At 45.3% G+C, this 18,158-nt stretch overlaps 1 protein-coding gene across 5 annotated transcripts in view; it reads right to left on the bottom strand.

Annotated features, from left to right (window-relative positions):
- The window catches only part of TMC6 (transmembrane channel like 6), a 29,204-nt gene that overhangs the window by 8,803 nt on the left and 2,243 nt on the right, over nt 1-18,158 (bottom strand). For 4 of the 5 annotated variants that reach the window (XM_082213330.1, XM_082213334.1, XM_082213331.1 and 1 more), the window contains exons 2-14: nt 13,570-13,701; nt 11,344-11,468; nt 8,943-9,074; nt 8,648-8,806; nt 7,800-7,905; nt 7,313-7,406; nt 4,857-5,111; nt 4,580-4,776; nt 3,242-3,386; nt 2,173-2,328; nt 1,531-1,703; nt 996-1,077; nt 326-423 (exon numbers count right to left, since the gene is read on the bottom strand). In XM_082213330.1, the coding sequence (XP_082069456.1) occupies nt 326-423; nt 996-1,077; nt 1,531-1,703; nt 2,173-2,328; nt 3,242-3,386; nt 4,580-4,776; nt 4,857-5,111; nt 7,313-7,406; nt 7,800-7,905; nt 8,648-8,806; nt 8,943-9,074; nt 11,344-11,468; nt 13,570-13,625 (1,778 nt within the window). In that variant the 5' untranslated portion in view covers nt 13,626-13,701. Of the gene's footprint in view, nt 1-325; nt 424-995; nt 1,078-1,530; nt 1,704-2,172; nt 2,329-3,241; nt 3,387-4,579; nt 4,777-4,856; nt 5,112-7,312; nt 7,407-7,799; nt 7,906-8,647; nt 8,807-8,942; nt 9,075-11,343; nt 11,469-13,569; nt 13,702-13,927; nt 14,539-18,158 lie in introns of those variants that run through there. The other variant, XM_082213333.1, reaches the window with a different exon arrangement.

Raw genomic sequence — 18,158 nt, 5'->3', positions numbered from 1 at the left:
CCTCTGGAGCAGATTCTGTGGGGTGTAGGGGAAGGAGATGTTCCATTGTGCCCATTGAAGTAGTTCTATTTATGCCATGACTTTACTGGATTCAACCCAGGACACAGCTATACAGCTGCAGATACAATGTTATAAGTGCATTATACAAATGTGACACTAGATGGTGCTGGTGAGCTTATGGCAAATTCAATATATTTTTCAAAACGCTTTTTTTAAAAGCATTTTTATATGTGTCTAGATTCCACCCCAGTCAGTCCGAACTGCAAAGCAGAGCTTTGCCAGAGTAAGTTTTGGCATTTGGGAAAGGGATTGGCCTGGTAATTACCTCCACATCAGCTCTGCGAAGAAGGTGTCCAAGAGACAGAAAATGAAATCCATCACCACCAAGCGGTAGAGCTCTTGCCCCACAAAGTTCTCCCAGCACTGTGGAAAAATGGGCAAAATGGAGAGGCGTTTCTCTTTCTGGAGCTCTTGGCCAACCAGTTTCTTCTGTCTGCTGTTGCTTCAGACATCCCTAGCAACAGAAGTTGAGTCCATCCCTGCTATGTGCAACGTGCCAGCAAAAAGATGACATTTTGCCTCTTGCTTTTGAAGGGGCAGGGCTCTATTTGCTGCAGGTTAAAACAAGGGAAAGCAACGCCAGCCTGCCTTTGCTGCAGCCGGTCAACTCTCCTCCTGTTCCACAAGATACTTTGCATTGTTCCAGTTTTAGCATGCCCAATGAACAGATTTAAGAAACTAATATTTGACATAAATAAAGTTTAAAAGGTTATTCAAAGCACCAGAAAAGGTTTCCTGCTGCAAAGACCTTTCCCATTTCTCATGAGCTATTTGCTGGAAATTATCAACCATCCGAGTGGGGGGTCACTTTGTTCCAAGTACACAAAGCCACCTTTTTTGTGCCGGGCTTGGTTCAGTATGATAAAACCACAGAAGACCAGCAGTTGCTGGAAACGTCCCAGCAGCAGCTTCACTTGCCACAAATTCACACTGACCTCCATTTCCGAAGTCGTCTCTTTCCTGCTCAGCCAGTGATAACACAGCAACCCTAAGATGACCATCTTCAGAATTAAGTTCCTGAAGACAAAAACAAAAAGAAAGAAAAAGAGGAAAGGAATTTCCTAAGAAACAATATTCTGAGGAAGAAAATTGTTTCCAAGTTAGATCGACTAAACCCACCCACTCCACCTCCAATTGCCAGAATGTTACCTGGAGAATCTGGTCACATCCACAGCATGCATTTAAAGCACATGGCTCCCCCCCCCCCAAGATTCCTGGGAGATGAATTTGTTTAAATGGGTGCTGGGAATTATAGCTCTGTAAGGGGTACACTAGGGTTCCCAGGATTCTTTGGCGGAACCCATGTGCTTTAAGTGTGATCCACTTAGTCCTTCTGCTGGCAGGAGTAAAGGAGGAGGAGAAAAGCTATCACCAGCACATTCAGGCAAGGAGGACCAATGCCAATACCTGGACACAAAATGCAGAGGAAGCAACACGCTCCTCCGTTTCAGCCGCTAGGCTCTGTGTTACCTGCAGATGGCGACATACACCTCTAGGACAGGAGATTCCTGCTTCTCCCAGGCAGCCAGGAGGTTGTATATGTAGGGGATGAGCAAGTTAATCAGAGACACCAATAGAGGCAGGGCCAGGAGCAGGGCTTCTTTGCGCATGTAGTTGCTTGTCAAGAGCTTCTCATGATGAACCTGCGGAAGTGGTGCACCGTGGGTTACCTGTTCAATTCTTATTAACTCCCCACATTTAATGCAAACAGAGCTCTAGATTCTAGGAACGGGATATAAGCATCGCAGCGCCTCCTTTATGACTATCACTGAAATTGCAACTTTCAGGCTGGGAAATTGCAGGAGATAATAATCTTCATCTGTCTGTTTATTACAGTGAAAGGTGGCCATCTTTCATGGAAGAAACAATTGGAAAGCTGGCACTGTTGTACTACAACTCCCATCACCCCAGGCCAGCAGGGGATGATGGGGATTGTAGTCTAATAACATCTGGGGACCAAAGCTGGAGAAGGCAGGCCTCATGTGAGCCCAGTGATGGCCTCTTTCGCCAAAGAGACTAAGGAGTCCCTGCCACAGACCCAGAAAATCACATACAATGCTTGCTGCCAAGAACACAGCAGGCCCTTGGATGGCAATGTAGCAGCCATCTCACCTGGTAAATGTATATAGAGAAGTAGTGAACTCCTAGGACACACCCCAGAACAATGCCCAGAGACAGAGTCCAGGCTATCAGTAGGATTGCCAGCCGCTGCAGTCTCTTGCACAGGTTTAATGGGCGAGACCTGGATCGCCGCTCAGCCAGACACTCCTGATAAAGGAAAAGAAGAAAAACAACCACCTGAGTGATAGATGAGGACAGGGGCTGCAACATGACTTCCTAGTTACATGGCCAATCTGCATTTCTTAGGGGTAGGCAATATACCCAATGCAAAAGGAGCCAGCACTAAATCTGTGGGAGAGGCACCTGGGAGTTCAAAGGAATCAAAGAGTGTGACTGTAATCTGCTCTGTAATATGGGGAGGTTATCTGTACAAAAGAGCAGATCAGACCTGTTGTTGTCATCATAGGATTGTAGAGTTGGAAGGGACCCCCAAGGGTAATCTAGTCCACCGCCCTGCAATGCAGGAATCGCAGCTAAATGATCCCTGACAAATGGCCATCCTAACTCTGCTGAAAAACCTCCAATGGAGTCCACCACCTCCTGAGGGAGTCCATTCCACTGTTGGAACAGCTCTTACTGTCAGAAAGTTCTTCCTGACGTTTAATTGGAATCTCCTTTCTTGTAACTCGAAGCCATTGGTTTGGTCCTACCCTCTGAGCAAGCAAACTCTAACTTCCATGAGGCATCTCTCAGGATAAGTTTATACAGTTTGGAGAGGTATGAGCATCATGGCATAGATATCGCTGCTGTACAAAATGCCTTGTTACCTTCTCATTTCTAGCTACCCAGAGTGGCTGCGGCAACCCAGTCAGATGAGTGTACAAATAATAAATAATAAATAATAAATAATAAATAATAAATAATAAATAATAAATAATAAATAATAAATAATATAAAATAAAATAATAATAATAATAATAATAATAATAATAATAATAATAATATCATCCTGCCGCATGGGAATCTCAAGTGTCCCATCACTCAGCCTTCCCAGGGAGACTGGTTTACCCACCAAGCTTGTCGCATTTTCACAGCCTGAATTGGCACATTCAGTACTTGCCTTCAGGTGAGTGCAGATGTTTTCACTCTGAAGTCGGACGGAGCGTTTCTGGATCACCTTGTAGTCCCAGGCACAGAAGACTTTGATTGCCAGGTCCCCTGATGCACTGTCCACACGGTAGCTCTCCCCAAAGGAGTGGGACATGCTGCGAAGAAGGGAGAAGATACCGTCAATCAAGACTGCTTGTGTTAGAAATACTTTATTAAAATCAAGTCCTCCAAGCAAGACCCTTCATGATTTATTTATTTTTCATTTCTTAAAGTTATTTGAACTCTTTCTGATACCAGATTGTTGACCATCTGGCAAAAAAGAGAGAGAGAGAGAGAGAGAGAGAGAGAGATTCTGACACTGCCTGAGTTAAGTAAGTCTCATCATGTTCCATGGTGCTTACTCCCAGATAAATACGCATTGGATTGCAGACCTTAAAACAGATATTATTAGTGTTCACATGTCATAATAAACCATAAGGGCTTGGGATCAGTTTACTTGCAGGGTTGTCTTACTTTATATGCCCACTCAACTACTCTGACACTGTTGTAGCTGCCACATAATACTCTTTCTGCAGTTCTGAGAAATCCATCTTATAACACGGTAGCAACAACGCTTTGAAACTCCCTGCCTATTGACACCAGACTGGCACCTTTGCTGTGCTCTTTTTGGTGCTTGCTTAAATCATTTTTCTAAAATGGTGACGTGTTTTAATCTTTTTAACTGGTTTTTTTAAAAAAAAATCTTTAAAGATATGTTTTATCTGTTCTATTGATAATTTCTTGTAAACTGCTTACAAAACTGCAGATTTAACAAAATATGTTACTATTTCGACTTGCAATATATGCTATCACATTTGAATGGCGATTATGAACCCTTATTGATTGCTTTGTTGCTGCTGCTGCAATCCTTCCCCATCCTGGAGGCCTCAAAATGCTGCTGGATTGCAATTTCCACAATCCCTGACCATCAGCTCTGCCTTCTGGGAATGATGGGGAGCTGAATTTATAATTATATGGGAGGATACCAGGTTGGAGAAGGTTGGGTGTACCAGACTGCAGCAAAAAAAAGCAGTAAGAAATACTGATGGGAACAAGGAAATGTTATTTGGAGCCCAACACCTCTGTCTTCCCCAGAGTGGCTGGGGAAACTCAGCCAGACGGGTGACGTATAAATAATAAAAATATTATTATTTTCAGGGAACTGTAAAAAATCAGAAAGGAAGAATATGGAAGATACCTAGACATTTTCTAAATGCAACCAAGAAGGAAAAACAAAATGAAAATGTTGAGGACAGGTCCTGTGTGAGAGAAAAAGCAAAGAAAATTCCTGAAACCCATATCATCTCACCTGTACACCAGCAGAAGGCAGGTCACAAAGAAAGAGACGCCAGTGGCTAACACATAAGCCAGTGGCATATTGTATGGCAGATGGACAGGCCTGCCCTGCCTACAAGTTGTGCTGCTGTTAGGGCTGAATGCGCAGGGGTCATTCAGTGTGAAGTTACTGTAGTAGCCATAATACATCAATGTGTGATTGAAGTAGCCCTGCAAGGAGAAGAGAGAAACGGTTTCCAGTCCTTCAAGCGCTTTACCCTTTGCCCAAGTTGTATTCGACAAATACTTACCGCTCCAGTGAGGGGCTCAAGCCCCATGAAGGCTTTGCTGTTGGGTGTGGTAGGAGGGTAAGCAGCCTGCACGGCAACCACAAAGACCAGCAGGAGCAGAAACAAGAAGAGATTGAACATGAGCAAAGTCTTGAGGAACAGGAAGTAGGAGAGGATGCTGGAGCCAAAGCGACCGCTGATCTGCTTGAGGGAATAATGCCAGGGCTGGAGGGTGTGACGGAGGGACAGAAGGCTGTACCAGAGATTCCGGAACCCCTGCAGAGAAAGCAGCCTTTGATCAGAGAAGCCCTTCAGCTGAAGAGATGGTAGCTTTCAGCAAGCCATTGACTGGGGTCCTACAGGTGTGTTTCACCAACACACAGTTAAGCAGATTGTTCCATGTCCTGGCTGAGGGTCCAGGTCATGTGCAAAAGGACAAGGAGAGGGAGGGAATCCCCTTGCATTAGTGCAACTATTTAGTTGACCCCCAAGCACTGAGCTACATTGGACTAAGCATCCAACCAACCCTGCTGGACTCCTTCTTGTTGGCCTTGGCAGGATAAGTAAAACCACTGCAATCCATTGTGTCATTGTGTTCCCAAACTGTGGTCTGCTAGTTTCATTCAGGGGGTCTGCTGAGCACCTGTGAACTTGTGGTTGAAGATGGGAGATGCCACATCAATCACATTGGATATTCGTATTAATTTTTAATCATATTTTCATTGCTTATTTCTTATATTGTGTTTTATCGTATCACCCTTTGAATTCTATGGAACTACAGCTGCCACAACAGGCAGAAAATCCATTAAGTGGTCCCACCAAGACCCTCAGCCATTTTCAAGTGGTCTGTCGGGGGGGAGGGGGGAGAAGCTTGGGAGCCGCTACATTACATGAAACATGCAGTCACAGCCTGTTTTCAGCAAACCACTGGGCCACAATCTGTGAAGTGTGAATTACAATGTTCTAGCTCACTGGGGTGCGGCACAAAATGAGTAAATATTTGCTTTGCATGTGGCACAGTAAGAATGTCATAAGAATATTAATTGCCTCCTCTCCAAGACCAGCTTGGAGCCGAACATGGTGCCTTCTCAAAATGCGAGCAGAGCCAAAAATGAACTTGTGTTGAAGAGAAAACTGACATAAGTCTTCCATTATCTATTTACTACATTTCTATCCCACCTTTCCTTGAAGGAGGTCAAGGTAATGTACATGATCCCCCCCCCTGAAAAAAAAATCTCATTCCCACAACAGTCCTGTGAGGTAAGTCAAGCTACTGGCCCAAAGTCACCAAGAGAGCTTCATGTCTGAGTGGGAATTTGAAGCCAGGCCTTGAGTATAACACTCTAACGGCACTAGATGAAACCTAGAAAGAGGCTCCTAAAACATTTTAATGCCTTGATGGCATTAACATAAACTCCGTAACTGGCAAAAGCTGGACCGAAGCCTTCCATAGTTATTGTCTCAAATCCTTAAATACCCCATGGATTTCTTAGAAGGATTCTGATGGATATTTCCACAGCTATGTAAAGAAGATTCTGGAAGCCACACTTCTTCTCAGAGAGGCCCCTGAGTCTGTTTTTCTCCTCACAATATAGATATACTAATGGAGTGCTTGGGAAGCTGTTATATGGACAAATGAGGGATTCCATTAATTGTATGAAAGGAATTGGCCTCAGTTAGGCAACCTTGCTGATAAAGGGGAAAGGAGCCTATATAGAAAGGGTGTTGGTAAAGTTATGCCCTCATTTAGCAGCACCTTCAATGGGTAGAAGCAGAGATTCTTCTCTCTTTCTGGGGGCAGCTGGTGGTGCCAAAGCAGGCTGACCTTTCCAGGGCTACTTCTACAGCATACATTTAAATCAGTTACAACTTTTATAGTCACAGTTACCTCCAAACAAATCCTGGGAACTGTAGTTTGTTAAGGGTGCTGCAGGTTGCTAGGAGACCCCTATATGCTTTGCAGAGCTGCAATTCCCAGAGTTCGCCAAGCAGAGGGATTGATTGTTAAACCACTACTGTGGCTCTGTGAGAGGAACCGAGGTGTCCTAATACCAGTCAGCACCCTTAACAAACTACAGTTCCCAGGATTCTTTGCGGGAAGCCACGAACCGCTGCTTGGGTTCCGAAATATTCAGGGGAGGCCTTTCTCTCAGTCCCGCCATCCTCACAGGCACACTTGAAAGGGACGCGGGAGAAAGCCTTCTCCCAGACTTTGGCACTCTCTCCCTAGAGAAGCTAGACCTGCTCCCTCCTTGTTGCCTTTCTGCCTGAAGGTGAAGTCTTTCTTATTGCAACAAGCTTTTGGGAACTGACTGTGTTTAAGGAAAGGGCTGGTGCTATGCTGTTTTATTGTATAATAATAATAATAATAATAATAATAATAATAATAATAATAATAATAATGTATTAAAGTGTTTTAAAGGTATGGCACAGATGTGGCCCAGGACTATGCAGGGCAGGTGAAGTTCATGACTTACTATGATGATGTGGTATTTAAGCCGGCTGCAAAGTGACAAAGGAGCTCTTGTCTTGGGTTTCATCAAGGTGCCAGAGTAGCCACTTGATTCCTGCCTACATAGGGACAGACAGAAGGATTTTTATAGAATCATTGCAAAAAGCTGCTTTTTAGATGTGAAGTACGAGCTCCTCATGTCGTTCAGCACACTCACCAACTGCTCCCTTGATTGCATTAATAAATAATAATAATAATTATTACTTATACCCCGCCCATCTGGCTGGGCCTCCCCAGCCACTCTGGGTAGCTTCCAACAGAATATTAAAAACACAATAAAAGATCAAACATTAAAAACTTCCCTAAAGAGAGCTGTGTTCAGATGTCTTCTAAAAGTCAGGTAGTTGTTTATTTCCTTGACATCTGGTGGGGGGGGCATTCTACAGGGCAGGCGCCACTGAATCTCATTCCTGCCCATTTTAGTAGTGCTGAAATGGCTTAAAGGCACTGACCTCAGCTTGCACTTCTCGCCCAGGCTTAGAGGCATTGTTCTCAGCATGCTGATGCGCTGGCTGGCTGGCAGGCTCCGGAGTTCTTTCACCAGCAGGCTGCGTTTGTCTAGGGAGGGAAGTATACAGGATGTTTAAAGGCCACTGCTGGAGGAGGTAAACCCAGCTGAATTTCCAATGGCAGGCATTTTGGCAAAAGAGAGAAAATGTCAAAAAGAAAAAAAGTACCTTCTTGGCTCCCCTTCCTTACACATTTTGAACTGGGTATTAAAAAAAACAAGTCATACAGAAAACAAGAAATAAACCACACACTGGATTCTGCAGCTCTGGAAAAGTATTTGTTCCATGGCCCTTCCTGGCAAGGCTGACCCTGTGCCTTTTCTTGAGACAGGGCCATAAATGATAATGCCACCTTAGAGGGCTACGGTAGTTGGGTCTTCTGAGCAGTCATTGGCCTGGGAAGGTATTCTGCCCCACCTGCTCTGGTGAAAAAGTCCAATTGTTCTAATGATGCAAATATTTGGAAGGGTGAACCATATGCACAGAACAGCGACCATGAATTATTATTATTGGAAGCTTTTAATGTTTGATGGATTACTATATTTTAATATTTTGTTGGAAGCCACCCAGAGTGCCTGGGGAGGCACAGCCAGATGGGCAGGGTATAAATTATTGTTTATTATTTATTATTAATTTTTTTTTATTATTATTATTATTATTATTATTATTATTATTATTATTATTATTTCCCTAAAATGCTCATCACTCAGACAGCTGCACAATGAGTACACGGCCCCTTCCAATTTCTTGCCAGAGTGTGCATCTCCCCAAGCTTTCCATAGCGGACTTACTATCCTCTTCCTCGTGGCTGGAGTCCAGGTCTAGATCAAGCTGCCGGATGCTGGGCCGCGCGGAGCGGGACATTTCTTGAAGAGGGGCGCGGGTGCTCTTCCGGCGCAGCCGGGCAGTGCGGTTACAATACTGGGAGATGACAGCTCCTCTGCTGCGGCCTGCAAGAGGATGGGAAAGAAGATGAGAGGAAGGCTCCTGGTCTGATACCATGGAGAACTTTCAGTCCCTATCGTTTGTGCCCCACGCTGAAAAGCCTTAACTCTGAGACTTCCTTGCAGGCTTGCTCCAACTCACCAATAGTTCGGCTGGGCATGCTGGCCAGGATGCGCAGAGTGGCTGAGGAGAAGTCCGGATGTTCTGCCATCTGTCCTGGTGCCTCCCAAGCCTCAGTCCGGCGGGGAGAAGAAACCGTGTAGGCCAGATTCTCTGGAGGGAAGGGAGGAACAACATGATTTTTACTGCATAGTCTTGGGTAGGGAGGTGGAAGGGGTGTTGTCCCATTGGAGCAGGGATCCTCCTTACCTACTTTTCATTTCCAGTTCCGTGCATGCTCCCTCGTTTTAAATAAAAGCAGTGCATCTCGAACTTTTAAATACTTTGCTACCACTTTTGAACTTATTGTGCCTTCTCTCCCCAACCTCAACTCAGGACCAACCTTTCGTTCCACAGCAGACTTAAGAACAAACGTTGAATCAGGCATACAACCCATCTGGGCCAGCATTAAATATGAAAATCTTTAATGAACAATAGCATTTTCTGTGAGTATTGCAACACTCCAGTTCTGCTAGCTAGTGCAACAGACTTCCATTTGCACAACGGAACTTCCTTCTTCTCTCCCCTGAAGGCCCCAACCACTTGCCAGAGATGGCAAAAATTAGGTGCACTAATAGAATGTACTTATTCGTAGATATTTGAAACTTGTATGCATGGTACAGTAATAATGCTGCCTTCCTGATGGTCTGAGACATTGCATTGTTGTGGAAACCCATCCTTGCATTGATATATATATATATGTGTGTGTGTGTGTGTGTGTGTGTGTGTGTGTGTCTAGGTTCTTTGGTTTCTACACCTTTTGAGTTCTCCACAGCTTCAATGCTGTTAACAAAGGAAGCTTCAAGGAGCCCTTGGGAGATTATTATAAACTAAATTAAATGGCACATTTTGTCATCTAGGCTGAGTCGTCTATACCCCTGGGAAATCTCCCCCAGTGTTTCTTGCCGGAGGCTTCCGAAAACACATGAAGAGTGAAATTAATATTCAGCACAACAAAAAAGCAAAACAACAACAACCCAAAAACATCTCAACTTTAATCACATCTGAGAATCTCACAAGTTCACTGCCAAATCTGTCTCTTAATCTGCAAGTTCATGAATTCATAGTTTTGTTATTTGTATTTCATTCTTCAGTATCCAGTAATTTGGTTCACTCATCTAGCACATCAAGTTACTTAAAATACAATAGTTACTGTCACAATTACAACTGGTGTTTTATATAAATCATTTTACAAATAAACAAGAAAACAAAACAGCTGAAATATGTGGAAGTTCTTAAAGCACACAATTCCAAAATCCTCTTATCACTATGTCTTGGAGACATCTAAAGTTTCTGAGTAAACAGAACAAAACCAATAGTATATAACTTACATAGGGGCACTTTCGATATACCGTAGATTCCGGCGTATAAGACAACTTTTTAACCCCGGAAAAGAGGTTAAAAAGTCGGGAGTTGTCTTATATGCCGAGTATTGGCGGCGTGGTGCAGAGCGGAGCCCGCCCCCCCCCCCGGCTGCTGCAGCAGGGGCGGCGTGCTCCACTCCGCGCGGCTTTCTCCCAGCGTGGAGCTGCCCAGCATATTAGGCGACTGGGCTTAGAAGACGAACCCCCAAATCGCAGCTGCCATTTTTGGGGGTTGTCTAATACTCCCAGTTGCCTAATACGCCGCAATCTACGGTACACCTCAGACCATTTGAAGGTCTTTGTCATGGTAGCAATGCTCTCGTCTTTGATTGCTGTAGCAATGTTAGCTGTATAGTCTCCCTTGGAAAGAATATTACACAGTATTATCCAAAGAACAGACAGAGCTGTTTCTACTGTATTTGCCAAAGTAACTGAATTTTGCTTTGGGTAAAATTCGCCGGCTTCTGCAAGCCAGTGTGGTACAGTTGTTAAGAGGCCCAGGCTAGGGCTAGGGACACCAAGGTTCAAATACCCACTCAGTCATTAAGGTCACTGTCACCATGTCTTAGCCTAACCTACTTCGCAGGGTGGTTGTAGAAGAAAGAACTGGCTGAAAATGGAATTTAAAAAAAGACGTGAAAATATAACAGTTTGTTCTCATTCTACTTTCACTACATACAGATCAGATTGCAAAATCAGCTTCTCTGAAATAAAACAATTCTGATTAGCTGTAGCACTCCTGCATTTTAGTGGAGGCTAAAATGTTCTGAAATTAGGACGCTGTGCATTTAGCAATATCTGTCAACCCTGACTTTCTAAGTGAAAACTTAGAAGCTACATCAGAACACTTCCCCAGGTTTTTCTCCTGCTCTACAACCACATTGGCCTCTGAGGAAAAGCAGAATCAAGAAAAATTACTTTCACCACACAAATCACACTCCATGACAGCTATTTCCCTGCAGCAATCAGAGGGATGATATCCACCCAGCAGTTCTCAACACTGAGTCCCATTGTCTCACCTCTGCCTCTGGGAGCCAGATTCTGCATCTCCACCTCCTCCTGTTCAGCCAGCCAGCTCTGCTCCTCGATGAGCCGGTGGAAGGAATCATGCACAGCACCTTCATCGTAAGGACTTATGTCCTGGCTGTGCGGGAACAGAGAACCAGGATCCAGAATTATTCATAGAATCATCGAATGGTAGAGTTGGAAGGGATCCCGAGGGCCATCTAGTCCACCCCCTTGCAATGCAGGAATTTCAACTAAAGCATTAAGCTGGTGCATTGCCTAAGAAGACAGCATACTAACTCCCAACTGGATCCATGTGTAGGATAATGCTAGGAGTCAGATGTATATAGAGCCTAAGAATAGAGATGTCCCACAAGGCAGTGTTTATTATCAGTCATCAAAGCAGTAACTGTGGACCACCAGTTTTAGACACAGGTCCTCCACCACAGGGACGTGGGTGGAGCTGTGGGTTAAACCACAGAGCCTAGGAGTTGCTGATCAGAAGGTCAGCGGTTCGAATCCCCACAACGGGGTGAGCTCCCATTGCTCGGTCCCTGCTCCTGCCAACCTAGCAGTTCGAAAGCACATCAAAGTGCAAGTAGATAAATAGGTACTGCTCTGGCTGAAAGGTAAACGGCGTTTCCGTGCGCTGCTCTGGTTCGCCAGAAGTGGCTTAGTCATGCTGGCCATATGACCCGGAAGCTGTACGCCAGCTCCCTTGGCCAGTAAAGCGAGATGAGCGCCGCAACCCCAGAGTTGGTCACGACTGGACCTAATGGTCAGGGGTCCCTTTACCTTTACCTCCACCACACCTAAGGCAACAAACCTAAGAGAGGGCCTATGACAACAGTGAGGAATGGCTAGGGGAGGGGAAGCTCAAGAGGAGCAAGGAGCTGCTGCTGCCCCCAGCACCTGTCACCTGAGGGGGCTGCTTCACTCTACCTAATGAAAAGGATTTTGAGAAGTGCCTTAGTTCAGAGACAAGATTAATGAAATCTATGTGTACCATTTTGCTCTGCTTGCAGAGCCCATAGGTGCATAAATCCTGTACCTCTAGTTTCCCAGTTCCAAGCTTTGTCATTTGTACTGCAAGGAACTGTGGAACTCATTGCCACATGGTTCAACTATGGGAAGTAGAATATCTTTCATCAAAAGATCAGACAATTCTTAGGAAAGGAAAGGAACATTTTAAAAGTTTAGGTAGGTTGATCGGCATCCTTCTGTTGTTTTGAAACATGCTGGGGATGAATGCAAATTACATATGTGGTGGAGTAATCTATTATTGCTCTGTGCAGTTAGCCGTAGGCTTCTCTCAACTTGTGCACAGCTGAATAAATTTTGGAGCCAAGGACTAAAATAGACCACCTGCCTGTCCCAGTAAGTTTTTTCTTGTGCCATTAAAGAAAGCTTGCATTCTGCAAACATAGATGAATCAGAAGAACTTCCCAATATTCCATCACATGTGTGGTCTGCTTCACTGTGCGCTGGAATCTATTCTCTACAATGAAGTAAATCCCTCAGGCCCCATCTTTTGAACAAAAATGTCCAATTTCCAGGTATTTGTAATAGTTGGCATGCCCAGAACTTTGTGCATGCCAAAGTTCAGCTTTCGGGGGGGCCTGGAAGTATCCTTGTGGTACATTTATTTGCCCCCTGCTTCTAGGGAGAGCCTTGGAAGCGCCCCCTTTGGACTTCTGTGGTTATCAGGGTACCACATTTCAACTTCCTAGTTACTAAGGAAGTGGTGTAACCAGCTGGGTTCTGTTTTGCGCACAAGAGAGAACAATCATGTCCTCTTTCAGACTTTCCCCGTTGCCAGGTTAGTGCTTCTAGATTTCTGGAAATATCTTTTGAGTCTTCCATTTGAAGGGAAATAAGGCATGAGTGACTAGGATGCCTTGGAACAGGAACACAGGAAGTTGCCTTATACTGACTAAAGTCACCAAACCACCTGTCCCTCTAGATCAGTTTTGTCTGGGACCCTCCCAGCCCTACTTGAAGATGCTGGGGATTGAACATGAGACCTTCTGCTTACAAAGCAGATCCTCTATACCTATTGAGTTACGTAATCCCTTCTCTAAAGCATTACACAGATACCAAATTTCAGGATGAAGACAATTTAGGGCAACAAAACAAAACGAAACCCCATATTGGCAATTTCAATACCCCCAATACCATGAAGTTAATGAGGCCCAAGTGTATTTACATTAATTTATATCATTTAAAATACTGTCACTCACCTGGCAGCCTCCCTATTCTCGGTGGCAGGAAAGGTGAAGGCCACCGTGTGAGACATCTTGTCCTCCCTCAACAGCACCAATCACTTGCCTACTGGTTTGCTTGCCTCTTCATGGTTCAGTCTGACGGCGTTTCTAAATGCAAGTTAGAGAGGGATCCCGTCACCGATGAGCTGCTTCTGCTGAGGTGGCCCCACTTTGGGGCTCAGCGCTGCTACACTTGAGATCACAAGACTTTTGAGGTTAGGATGACTGATCTGGCTTAATCCTGTTGACTCCCACAGACAGCAAAGCTAGGTCTGGAGTTATGAGCTGCCCCTATGCTACAAGGAGGACCACAAGACCAGGAACGCAAAGCTACCTTCAACTCCCGCTGCAAGACTCTTTTAAACAGAAGGCAAATGTCTACCGCCACAGCAGCCCAGTCAGCTAGGAGCAAAACACTGCGAAGAGGAAGGAAACGGAGGTCGAGACAAAGGCTGCAATTCAGCATGGTGCAGTGACCTTGCTCTGCATTTCACCACCGAGATAACACACACACAGAGCAGCAGAGTCCAGGACAGTCAGAACTCCACCCGCTCAGGGGCGAAAAAGAGTGGCTTTCTCCATTCTCTTGACTGAAAGGGCAGGGAAGCGCTTCTCATGAACCCACCCACATGCAGGTGTTTCTCATACATCCGCCTGCACTGCTCTGGGAGCAGACAAACTCACTAAAGTTTATTTTGACTGCCTCGGCCTTCATCAGACTACACCAGCTGTCGCCACATGTTGCCAGGGAGATAAGGAGGGGGGTGTTTTTTGCAGTTCAGTGCACCAGGGCTGCTTGGCTTCCAAGGGATAAGGAGAGCCTGACCCTGACATTCTTAAGGGTGGAGAGGAATAGAAGTCCCTCATCAGCACTCGGAATTTAGGGGTCAGCAAACTTTTTCAGCAGGGGGCCGGTCCACTGTCCCTCAGACCTTGTGGGAGGCTGGACTATATTTTGAAGAGAAAAAAAATGAACAAATTCCTATGCCCCACAAATAACCCAGAGATGCATTTTAAATAAAAGCAGATTCTACTCATTTAAAAACACCAGGCAGGCCCCACAAATATGCATTTTAAATAAAAGGACACATTCTACTTATGTAAAAACACGCTGAGTCCTGGACTGTCCGCAGGCTGGATTTAGAAGGCGATTGGGCCAGATCCAGGCCCTGGGCCTTACTTCGCCTACCCATGGATTAAACAGTTCCCTCACAAAACGCCTCACTTGCTTCAGTGAACTGAGAACTACAGCAAACAATGCAGCTGGTGATTCCTGCCTGACAGGAAACACCAGGAACTCCTGCTTCAGGTTCCAGGAAAAGTCTGAAGCTTTTAGGGCACATGGGAGAATGAAGGAAATAAATGACTGGATGCCTGAAGTGTGTTTTACACACAAGATAAAAGCTGAGCATGGCTGCCCATAGTTCTGACGTCCATAGCCAGGAAATCACTTGGTTCACCCTGTGTCGCTCGGTTCAGGAGGAGTTGCAACATATTTTTTGCTTTGAAGGAGGTCTCAAATTTTAGAGCCTGGTGCAAGGGACACCCGTTATTTCACAAGCCTACATCAATACTGCAGAAGAAAAACAACAACAGTGTAGTGCCCTTACTTCTTGAAACTGTAACCCTGTTGTTCTAAGTAAGGGCGAGGGAACTTGTGGCCCTCCAGATGTTGTTGAACTATTATCTTTCATCAGCCTCAGCCAGCATGAAATATGGGCAGGGATGATGGGAGCTGGAGTTCAGTAACATCTGGAGGACCAGAGGTCCCCTCACTGCTAGACCACAACTACTATGATCCCCATCAGAGACCATGATGGCAGGTGCCAGCTACAGGTTGCAGATGCTGGGGACTGAACCTGGGACTTTCTGTATGCAAGGCAGACGTTCTACCACTGGGCTATGGCCCCTCCTCAGACCATCTGTGAGAGATATTTATTATGGGAATGCAACACTCCCATGGGAACGTTTGTTAGTGACTCATCTCACAGTCAGGAAGCCTTCCTTAAAAACTAAATTTATTCTAGAGCATTCCTAATTATATGCTGACCCCACTTATTTCTCCTCACTCTGTTGACATTTTGGGCTCTTTTAGGCTTTTTCTATGTGGCAAAAGTTGTTCTGTCTTCTTTTCATTTTGGCCTTCTATAGGCCAGAACCATCTTACCATGCCTCCACCCAGAGCTTCCAAGCTTCCCTCACATTTACAGCTCCCTGAACCACCCTTGGGCCTTTCTTTTGACCTTGCTTAACATTATTCATCAACTTCTCTCTTTTGGCTAAAGTGGGAATTGTATTAGGAGTACTGATGGAGGCAGGTCTTACAGCAAAACACTATGCTCCTCTCCTTCAAGCAGTCCTGAAAGAGATTTAAGCTAAAATGTCCAGGAGCTGTGTTTTAATTATTAAGCCTGCAGAAAGGAAGTCGACTGGCTGACCTGAAACCTATTGCGAAGATAACGTGAAACTTAACAACGTCCCATACTACTGCCCTGGCTACCTCCAAGAACAAGTCTGAGGAAACCTTGGCCCCAAGTTCATGCTTGCTAGGAACAACCACTGATCTTCTGAATTCCTTATCAGAGCAAGCAGAAAGGTTTAGCCCTGGATAGTAGCTCAGCAATGGTGTCTGATGCAGATTGGTATTGTTGGAACACTTAGAACTCTGCCTCTGTACACACTACAGTCATAGCTCGGGTTCAATAAGCTTCGAATTCAGCATGTTCAAGTTGCGCTCCGCGGCAACCCGGAAGTAACGGAGCGTGTTACTTGCAGGTTTTGCCACTTGCGCATGCGCACACTCAAAATGACGTCATGCGCATGTGCAGAAGCGGCGAAAAGCGACGCGTGCGCAGACATGCCGTTGCTAGTTACGTTTGCTTTCAGATGCGAACAGGGCTCCGGAACAGATCCCTTTCATATCTAGAGGTACCATTGTATTTATTTAAAGTACATCCCACCCCTGCCAAGAATTCTGGGAACTGTAGTTCATCCCTCACAAAACTACAATTCCCATGCCCCTTAACAAACTATAGTTCCAGGGATTCATGGGGAACTTTAAATGTGTGGCATGTATGTAAACCCCAAGCTTTAAACTCTCTCGCTTCTCACCAGAATGCAGGGGGCCAGGCAGCTGGTACAGCAACGATGCAACAAAAGGCATTTGTTTGCCCAGTCGTGGCTGCCAACCCTTTTCCTGCCCCCATATAAATTAGCATGCTTTCTCCTAGCATGCTTTAACATCAGCCTAATAGAATGCCAGAATGCCAGGCCTTTGCTACAGCCTTTGTCCAAGCAAAGAGTCACACCCGTCTCCTGCAGTTTGGTTTTGAGAGCATCTATATATCCCAAACATTCATGTACCTCCCCAGCCATACTTTATGCATTCCCCCATTTTTCATAGGACTATTCTCTTTGGGCTGAAGTAGACTTGCACCCTGGCCAGTTTTCATTTAACATCTGCAAAATTAGGCAGCAGGCACCGTCAAATTTATGCATGTGTAAATGAACTCTTAACTATGCAAATGGCCGGAGGCAGTATTCTTCCCCCCCTTCTTGGAATAAATGCCAAATCACAGAGAACCAGTGATTTTGCACAGTATGGGGGCACACACAGACTTTCATTACTACAGCATGCACAGGGTTATGTTGGGGAGCAGCTGCATCCACTTCTAACTCAACACAAATCTCAGTGGCAGCTTAATTACCGCTTCTTGGCAGCCACACAGGAGAAGAATCATTACAACAGGCATGGCCACCACTGGACATAGAAGAGTTAATCGCAGTACATTCAGGCCTCTCCTCCCAGCCCCCAGCAGCAGGAATTTCAGAGTGTTTTGCTCACCCAGCCTGTGGGCATGTTTGGACAGATAACGGGTTGGGCTGCACACCCATTCCTATACATTCACCGGAACAGGAACAGTTCTATGTAGGGCAAAGGATGAAACTCATGTGCAGATTGTTACATGTGATGTCTGCATGCATCTGTTTCACTGGGTATATACTAGGATGAAACGGAGACGTGTAAAATTGTCACATGATGCTTCTGCGCTTTCTTCCATATGGAAGCATGCTTTCCTGTATGAATTCTTAAGAACCAAGAAGCCCATATTCAACACCAGAACTGCTAAAGCTACTGTTGCTCAGTTAGAGTGAAACCTCCTACACTAGGTCACATGCAGGGGACAATGGGCTGGTCAGAACCATCATGTGGGAACCCTAGAACATTGGAGGGGGTACATGTGGCCCTCCAGATGTTGCTAGACTACAACTCTCATCATCCCTGACCATTGGCCATGCTGGCTGGGGCTGCTAGGAGTTGGGAGTCCAACATCTGGAGGGAAATAGGTTTACCGCCTCCTGTCCTAAATGAAACATCAAAGCAGTCTCAGGATGGTCACCCATGAGAGCCAGGATTGGCTAAGCAATTAGAAGCACTGCTCTGGTGCCTTTGTGCTGCATTCCAGATGTAGTGGGGGTTTTGGACTGAACTAATCACCTGCCAGTTAACAAGGGCAGGGCAGGGCTCACATCTGGCTTCCTGCAGTGAGTAGGGTGGTGCCTCC

Source organism: Podarcis vaucheri, assembly GCF_965113315.1.
Source record: "Podarcis vaucheri genome assembly, chromosome: 2".
Classification (NCBI taxonomy): Eukaryota; Metazoa; Chordata; class Lepidosauria; order Squamata; family Lacertidae; genus Podarcis; species Podarcis vaucheri.
This window is presented reverse-complemented; position numbering and strand designations above follow the sequence as displayed.